This window comes from Bos indicus x Bos taurus, chromosome 7, assembly GCF_003369695.1.
Source record: "Bos indicus x Bos taurus breed Angus x Brahman F1 hybrid chromosome 7, Bos_hybrid_MaternalHap_v2.0, whole genome shotgun sequence".
Classification (NCBI taxonomy): domain Eukaryota; kingdom Metazoa; phylum Chordata; class Mammalia; order Artiodactyla; family Bovidae; genus Bos; species Bos indicus x Bos taurus.
The window spans coordinates 9,397,300-9,406,720 of record NC_040082.1 but is presented as its reverse complement, the minus strand read 5'-3'; the positions used below and the strand labels follow the sequence as shown (position 1 = coordinate 9,406,720).

Genomic DNA, 9,421 nt, shown 5'->3' with positions numbered 1-9,421 from the left:
TGGTCATAACTTTCCTTCCAAGGAGGAAGCGTCTTTTAATTTCATAGCTGCAATCACCATCTGCAGTGATTTTGGAGCCCCCAAAAATAAAGTCTGACACTGTTTCCACTGTTTCCCCATCTATTTCCCATGAAGTGATGGGACAAGATGCCATGATCTTAGTTTTCTGAATGTTGAGCTTTAAGCCAACTTTTTCACTCTCCTCTTTCACTTTCATCAAGAGGCTTTTGAGTTCCTCTTCACTTTCTGCCATAAGGGTGGTGTCATCTGCATATCTGAGGTTATTGATATTTCTCCCAGAAATCTTGATTCCAGCTTGTCCTTCTTCCAGTCCAGCATTTCTCATGATGTACTCTGCATATAAGTTAAATAAGCAGGGTGACAATATACCACCTTGACATAGTCCTTTTCCTATTTGGAACCAGTCTGTTGTTCCATGTCCAGTTCTAACTTGCTTCCTGACCTGCATATAGATTTCTCAAGAGGCAGGTCAGGTGGTCTGGTATTCCCATCTCTTTCAGAATTTCCCACAGTTTATTGTGATCCACACAGTCAAAGGCTTTGGCATAGTCAATAAAGCACAAATAGATGTTTTTCTGGAACTCTCTTGCTTTTTCCACAATCCAGTGGATGTTGGCAATTTGACCTCTGATTCCTCTGCCTTTTCTAGAACCAGCTTGAACATCAGGAAGTTTACAGTTCACGTATTGCTGAAGCCTGGCTTGGAGAATTTTGAGCACTACTTTACTAATGTGTGAGATGAGTGCAATTGTGCAGTGGTTTGAGCATTCTTTGGCATTGCCTTTCTTTGGGATTGGAATGAAAACTGACCTTTTCCAGTCCTGTGGCCACTGCTGAGTTTTCCAAATTTGCTGGCATATTGAGTGCAGCATTTTCACAGCATCGTATTTCAGGATTTGAAAGAGGTCAACTGGAATTCCATCACCTCCACTAGCTTTGTTTGTAGTGATGCTTCCTAAAGGCCACTTGACTTCACATTCCAGGATGTCTGCCTCTAGGTGAGTGATCACACCATCATGATTATCTGGGTTGTGAAGATCTTTTTTGTACAGTTCTTCTGTGTGTTCTTGCCACCTATTCTTAATATCTTCTGCTTCTGTTAGGTCCATACTATTTCTGTTCTTTATTGAGCCCATCTTTGCATGAATTGTTCCCTTGGTATCTCTAATTTTCTTGAAGAGATCTCTAGTCTTTCCCATTCTGTTGTTTTCCTCTATTTCTTTGCATTGTTCTCTGAGGAAGGCTTTCTTTGGAACTCTGCATTCAGATTCTTATATCTTTCCTTTTCTCTGCTTTTTGCTTCTCTTCTTTTCACAGCTATTTGTAAGGCCTCCCCAGACAGCCATTTAGCTTTTTGCATTTCTTTTCCATGGGGATGGTCTTAATCCCTGTCTCCTGTACAATGTCACGAACCTCCGTCCATAGTTGATCAGGCACTCTATCAGATCTAGTCCCTTAAATCTATTTCTCACTTGCACTGTATAATCATAAGGGATTTGAATTAGGTTTAATAGGAAATATAAAGTATGAGATCATTTTATGTTCTCATATCAGATTTGCTCTCTTTTTCATTTAATGTTGAAGAGGTCTTATCAACACTGATTGAATGAAATGTCAGCAAAAAGTAAAAAAAATGTTAATTTTAGTATGTACGGAATGCATGCTGACCAATGAAAAGACAACTTGAACAAAATTTTGAAGTTTTTTTTTGGGGGGTGTTTTTTCTGTTTTTAAATGATCATATTCTTTTTATGAAAGATAATTCAGATAGCTAGTTGGCATTTTAAAATAAAATATAGAATAATATGAAAAATTCACTCTTGGTCAGAACTTGTATAGAAAACTTATGAAATTAGAAATATGTGACATCCTATTTCTAAGCAAGTAAAATCAACACAATGAAAACTATTCTGTTGCATACACCAAATAATTCTTGTTAGTTATTAAATAGTTTCTTTTCTAACTGGAAACCTTTCCAATGATATGTAATGAGAAAATAATTATGTAAAAATTATTAAAATATAGGAAATTAAAAACTGTAAATGTAATTTTTATCAAAAAGTCAGAAATACTCCTCCATTAAGAAAAGATTTGAACTGTGGTGTTGGAAAAGACTATTTCGAGTCCCTTGGACTGCAAGGAGATCCAACCAGTCCATCCTAAAGGAAATCAGTCCTGAATATTCATTGGAAGGACTGATGCTCAAGCTGAAACTCCAATACTTTGGCCCCTTGATGCAAAGAGCTGATTCATTTGAAAAGACCCCGATGCTGGGAAAGATTGAAGCCGGGAGGAGAGGGGGACGACAGAGGATGAGATGGTTGGATGGCATCACCGACTCAATGGACATGTAGGAGCAAACTCTGGGAGATGGTAAAGGACAGGGAAGTCTAGCGTGCTGCAATCCATGGGTTCACAGAGTTGAACAAAACTAAGCGACTGAACAGAACTGAAGGAAAGGTTCAGGACTTCCCTGCTGGGCCAGTAGTTAAGAATGTGCCTGCCAGCACAGGGGGCACGGGTTCAGTCACTGGTCCAGGAAGATCCCACAGGCTGCAGAGCAACTAAGCAACTGTTCAGTTGCTACTGCAGCCCCAGCACCCTAGAACCCATGCTCTGCAACTGAAGGAAGTCCCCTGCAGCAAGGAAGACACCACAGTCAGAAATTAAAAAAAAAAAAAAAAAAAATTCAAACAGCAAAGCACTTTTACTGCAGTAGCCAGGTCAACACTACCACCTGCTGGTCAAAACACAAATCGCAAGCCTGGAAAGGGTATGAAAGGGTTTAAGTTAAACACTTTCTCTGGGAAGTGAAGTGAGACTCATCCAGTCCAGTCCGACTCTTACCAACCCCATGGACTATACGGTCCGTGGAATTTTCCAGGCCAGAATACTGGAGTTGGTAGCAGTTCCCTTCTCCAGGGGATCTTCCCAAGGGATATTCCCAACACTGGGATCAAACCTGTCTCCCACATTCTTTACCCGCTGAGCCACCAGTGAAGCCCAATACTGGAGTGGGCAGTCTATCACTTCTCCAGGGGATCTTCCCAACCCAGGAGTGCAACCGGGGTCGCCCGCACTGCAGGTGAATTCTTTACCGGCTTAGCCACCAGGGAGACCAAATTATTTTCATGTCTGTGTGCCTGAAATTTGCTTACCAACAGAAACTTCATAAAAATTTTGGAGCCAAACTTAATTCAAGTTCTAGCTCTGACCACTTATTAGCTTTTCAGCCTTGAAAACTTAATTTCCCTCGGTGTTAGCTGTCTCACATGTGAAACAGCAGAACTGTAGTGAGTATAAACCATATGTATGTCCAGCACATACTCGAGATAATAATAACTGATATTTTCAAGCAAGAGCAGCCTCATTTTCACTAGAATTATCTGATCTCTGCTATTTTTTTAAAAAGTGTTTTCATGGGTAGTGTTATCCAATAGGTTTTGCTGCTGCTAATTTTCAGGCCTTGAAACTCCTTGTCAAAGGTCCATGATAATCATCATCATACCACTTACAGAGACAGAAAGCTAACAATAGACTTATTTAACCTAACCAAGGCAAAAGAGGGATATATATTAAACAAGGAAAAGAGAGAGAAGGGGAAAAACATTCAGACGCGTTTGAATCAGTGATTCCATTTTTCCTTATCTTGGACAAGCTTCTGCTTATTTAACTTACATACAGAGTACATCATGAGAAATGCTGGGCTGGAAGAAGCACAAGCTGGAATCAGGATTGCCGGGAGAAATATCAATAACCTCAGATATGTAGATGACAGCACCCTTATGGCAGAAAGTGAAGAGGAACTAAGAAGCCTCTTGATAAAAGTGAAAGAGGAGACTGAAAAAGTTGGCTTAAAGCTCAACATTCAGTAAACTAAGATCATGGCATCCAGTCCTATCACTTCATGGCAAATTGGTGGGGAAACAGTGGCTGACTTTATTTTTGGGGGCTCCAAAATCACATGGATCGCAGTCATGAAATTAAAAGATGCTTATTCCTTGGAAGGAAAGTTATGACTAACCTAGACAGCATATTAAAAAGCAGAGATATTACTTTGCCAACAAAAGTCTGTCTAGTCAAAGCTATGGTTTTTCCAATAGTCATGTATGGATGTGAGAGCTGGACTATAAAGAAAGCTGAGCACTGAAGAATTGATGTTTTTGAACTGTGGTGTTGGCGAAGACTCTTGAAAATCCCTTGGACTGCAAGGAAATCCAACCAGTCCATTCTAAAGGAGATCAGTCCTGGGTGTTCTTTGGAAGGACTGATGTTGAAGCTGAAACTCCAATACTTTGGCCACCTGATGTGAAGAGCTAACTCATTGGAAAAGACCCTGATGCTGGTAAAGACTGAAGGTGGAAGGAGAAGGGGACGACAGAGGATGAGATGGCTGGATGGCATCACCGACTCAATGGACATGGGTTTGAGTGAACTCCAGGAGTTGGTGATGGACAGGGAGGCCTGGTGTGCTGCAGTTCATGGGGTCGCAAAGAGTCAGACACAACTGAGCGACTGAACTGAACTGAACTGAAATGAAGCAGAGTAGGTTAAATTCCTCACTACAGACAGTCTCAAACTTAGGATGGTTCAACATAGTTTTTTCGAACCTTCGGATGGTGTAAAAGTGACGCTCGTTTAGTGGAAATTGTACTGTACATTTTGTCCTTGGATCTTTTCCTGGGTCAGTGATATGGGGCAGACATGCTCTTGCCACATGAACAGCAATGGCAACCGCTCCCAGTCAGTCACCTGGTCACAGAGGTATACCACTGATACACTTACAATCATGCTGCTGCTGCTGCTAAGTCGCTTCAGTCGTGTCCAACTCTGTGTGGCGCCATAGACGGCAGCCCACCAGGCTCCGCCGTCCCTGGGATTCTCCCAAGCAAGAACGCTGGAGTGGGTTGCCATTTCCTTCTCCAATGCATGAAAGTGAAAAGTGAAAGTGAAGTCGCTCAGTCGTGTCTGACCCTCAGCGACCCCACGGACTGCAGCCTACCAGGCTCCTCCGTCCATGGGATTTTCCAGGCAAGAGTACTGGAGTGGGTGCCATTGCCTTCTCCAGCAATCATGCTAAAATACTAAAATTTTTTTTTTTTTTTTTAAACTTTACAAATTGTATTAGTTTTGCCAAATATCAAAATGAATCCGCCACAGAAAAAGTAACCAACCTTCCCTGACCGGGAATTGAACCCGGGCCACGGTGGTGAAAGTGCCAAATCCTAGCCACTAGACCACCAGGGAACTACTAAAATGTTTTGATCCACTTCACCAGATCTGATTCTGATTGCTTAGTTATTTTAGATCACTTACATGAAGTTCCAGTACTTTGGCCACCTGATGCAAAGAGCTGCCTCATTCATTGCGAAAGACCCTGATGCTGGGAAAGATTGAAGGCAAAAGGAGAAGGGGACGACAGAGGATGAGATGTTTGCGTGGCATCCCCAACTCAGTGAACATGGGTTTGGGTGGACTCTGGGAGATAATGAAGGACAGGAAACTCTGGCATGCTGCAGTCATGACATGACTGAGTCAGACATGACTGAGTGACTGAAAAACAACACATTTAACATGTTAATGTTATTGTCTGGAGTACAAAATGCTAAAGGAACCTGAATGTGTTAAAGTGAAGGGAAAACATCATTACATCTCAAATTAATGACCAATGTGATTTCTTTAAAGATATTGTACTGAGTATTTTGATAATCCATGATGAATTAAATGTATAGCCTTTTGAAGACACATTACTTTCGGTGTCAGATACTTCAAAACAAACCATCTGTTAACACAAATCCTTATTATATCAATCCTATATATTCATCTGCCTTACATGGAAACTTTTGTGTGAAAGAATCTTAGTATATATTTCATAATGAATGGCTTATACTGAATTAAATACATCCACTGAGACAGCAGAAATCATTGCAGTGAATTACATTCGCAAGTTCAACAGGTCAGATTTTCCCTCTCCCAACCAACAGATGTGTGCGTATACATAAACAGAGATAAATCATATTTTTAAATCTGTGACTTTAATAAGATTAAACACTTAAACAAGTACAAACATATTGATATTTTAAAATATATAGTTTTCACATAATTATTTATAATAAAAACTGAAAAAATAGAGTTAAAATTTTATTTGCATTTTCCTCCAATTTATACAGCTAAACAATTGTACAATTCCTTCCATATATAAAGGTTTTACATTTGTATTTCCTACAATTAAGAAAATTCAAATGTTAAATTTTGACATACCTTCAATTATGTACAAAAAAAATCACCAAATTACAAATTTAAAAATCATTATAAATTGTGAAAAATACATATTATAAAAAATTATGTTCTAAAAGTAGCATTATACTAATTCATATAATCTAGGTAACTTCAAAAAAATAATGTTTAAAAATTATAGTAGTGTCTATATTGCCCTAGCGTAAGAGGAGGTATTCTTTGTAAATATGTATGTTATAAATGAGTCTGACTTCTTTCAGAAGTGCCAAAATTATTTTCACTTTAATCATTTTCATTACAAATTTTGTAAAATGTTTATCATCTAATAAAATTGAGTATGCTGAACACAATGAAACCCTTTATAACTAAAAATCATTGTGAATGCCAATCATTTAGTGACTTATTCATTCAACTATTTCTATGAGTAGAGTGATTTTTTTCTTTTCTCTCAAGTGGCTTTAGACTAATACATTTTATAGTTTTTGTTTCCACTCTATAAATGAGTTTTTGAGGATTTGCCATTATTTTACATCTACAAAATGTTTCCAATCAACTCCCAGCTTCCACATATAGGATTGCTGCTGTTTAGTCGCTAAGTAGCGCCCGACTCTTTTGTGACACCCTGGACTGTAGCCCACCAGGCTCCTCTGTCCATGGGATTTTCCAGGAAAGCATATTGGAGTGGGCTGCCATTTCCTTTTCCAGGGGATCTGCTCAATCCAGGGATTGAACCCAAGTCTCCTGCATTGGCAGGCAGATTCTTTACCACTCAGCCACTGTGGAAGCCCCACACATAGGATATAAAAAGCCTAAAATCTCCCTTTAGACTTACCTCTAAGAAACACTTAAAATGTGTCTGAGTGGTGCTTCCCTGGTGACTCATTATAAAGAACCTGCCTCCCAATGCAGGTGACATGGGTTCAATCCCTGGTCCGGGAATACCCTACATGCCACGGAGCAACTAAGCCCGCCTACCACAACTGTTGAGCCTCTGCTCTAGATCCTGGATCTGCAGTACTTAAGTGCATCCAGGTGGCCATGCTCTGCAGGAAGAGAAGCCACCCCAACAAGAAGCCTGAGTACTGCCGCTGGAGAGTGGTCCCTGCCTGAGCACTGCCGCTGGAGAGTGGTCCCTGCCCCCAGCAGCTAGGGAAAAGCCTGAGCAGCAATGAAAACCCACACAGCCAAACTAAAAAAATAATCTAAAATGTGTGTGTGTGGCTGGGTAGGAGGGAGACTGCTTCTGAATTGGGAGTATCATGTGTCTGTTCCCCTGTCTACTGTGAACTGTCTCTTTGGTTGTTACGCATTTCCTGTTTCTCAAGCACGTGGGTTTTTGACCACCCATTCTGGCTTCAGCCTTTGGCGCTTACGTGTTCCTAGTTTAAGTAGATCTGTCTCTCTGATGAGTGACCCACTGCTCCTCCAATTCCCTGATATTCACGTGTGCTTGCTTGCCTCACTTCAAATTCACTCCTTGCATCTCAATCTATAAATGCTACTCAATTCTTGAATCGCCTCTGGCCACCAATTACCACAAAATATAACTCTTCAAAATTCTGTGAATTACTAGTGCTTCTGATCCTGGTCTCCTATCAGGCCTTTACCCATTTTGTTACTCAATAAAACACTGATTGTAAACAGCTAACCTAGGAAAAAGCTGATAATGAGTCTTATCAAACCAGTAACCTTATTTTATGAAATTTCAAATGGGTATGAACTTCAATAATTTTCTTAATCAGTAAAGTTCTTGACCAGGTAGAAGTTATTTCTATTGATGTTTACTGATGTATTTCCTCCACAATTCTGAGTACACAAAGTTGGCTGAAGTCTGAGCTGAAAAAATGGAATTATAATGCTATATATGTGAAATACTTAATCTTTAAATACACAGATTAGTTAAAAGTACAGTTTAATGTTTTAACCAAACAATAATACATGCCTACTATAAGCAAAGCACTGCTTATGTGCTAAGTAATGTACTAGGTGATCTGTTTTTCAAACGAGAAAAGTTGAGCTACTGAGTATATAAACACTGATCATAGTTCATGAAGAAAGCTTTTTAAAGAAAATCAATAAAATGGACATAAGCCATTTTTTTAAAAAAAAGAAATCTTTTCCTATCTAATTGGCACTTTACTGAAGCTGGCACCTTCCTCTGGAAGACATGGAACTGAATAATACTATCACAGAATAATAAAAATGTTAAAAATCAGCAATATCAACAAATCACTTCCTGGAATTCTTGAGTTAAAGTGAAGATATGTGTATAGAATGCCAATATTTCTGAATGCACTATGTACTGGGACACAAAAAAGATAAGTAACCCACACTCTAACAGTTCACTAACTGTCTATAATAAATCAAGGACAGACTAGTACATATAAATGTAAAAACAAATAATATTATTTAAATGGTTTTAAATTCATGTTCTTTCAATAATAGTTCTTGAAACTTAGAACTTAGACTAGATATATTTAAATTTTTACACCATGAATTTTCTTAAAAAGGCCAAACTACTGACAATGATAATTAAAATAAAACAAGTTGTAAGAGGGATAGAAACATCACTTTGGTTTTAAAATGTAAACTGTTAAGCAAACATTGGCTTTTTCTTTCTAGTATTGTTTATTAGCTGGGGATTTCATCTGTGTGTGTGTGTGTGTGTGTGTGTGTTCTGACGCTTTTGATGGGCTTTGAAGGCACAGGTCTGTTTCTTATATTAAAACAAAAACAAATTCAGAGTTCATACATATAAAAGAAAAACATTTAATTATAAAAAACCAGTTTCTAAAATATGTTGCCCATATTGGATAGTTAATGCTGCAGTGATAACATGAATTCTTACAAATGCAGGCCGATTTTCAATCTTCTCTTTTGCTGTTTCATCCGTCATTCCCTGCTTTGTTGAGATCACATTCTAATGAAACCGCAGTCAAAACTGCATTCTGATTTTGAAATGCCACATCTGTGACTGATGGTGGTGGTTTATACAAAAAGACTGCAAGTCCATTGAAGAAAACAGTGATAATTTTACAAATAACACCTAAGTAGAAAAACAATAATTAATCATGGATTTTAGGCTTTAATTATTACAAAAATTGATCCTCATTGAAAATTCTTCATGAATAGAATCTCACTACATAAAAAAACTTTCACTTTC

The 9,421-nt window shown here is 38.7% G+C and overlaps 1 protein-coding gene and 1 non-coding gene across 2 annotated transcripts in view; both read right to left on the bottom strand.

Moving 5' to 3' along the window:
* Positions 1-5,196: 5,196 nt before the first annotated feature.
* Positions 5,197-5,268, bottom strand: TRNAE-UUC. Its single transcript has one exon. It is a non-coding gene; the product is annotated as a tRNA-Glu (tRNA).
* Positions 5,269-8,893: 3,625 nt separating this feature from the next.
* Positions 8,894-9,421, bottom strand: part of SLCO4C1 (solute carrier organic anion transporter family member 4C1) — an 84,952-nt gene continuing 84,424 nt past the window's right edge. The window contains exon 13 of the mRNA XM_027545527.1: positions 8,894-9,304. Within this exon, the coding sequence (XP_027401328.1) occupies positions 9,144-9,304 (161 nt within the window). The 3' untranslated portion in view covers positions 8,894-9,143. The remainder of the gene's footprint in view (positions 9,305-9,421) is intronic.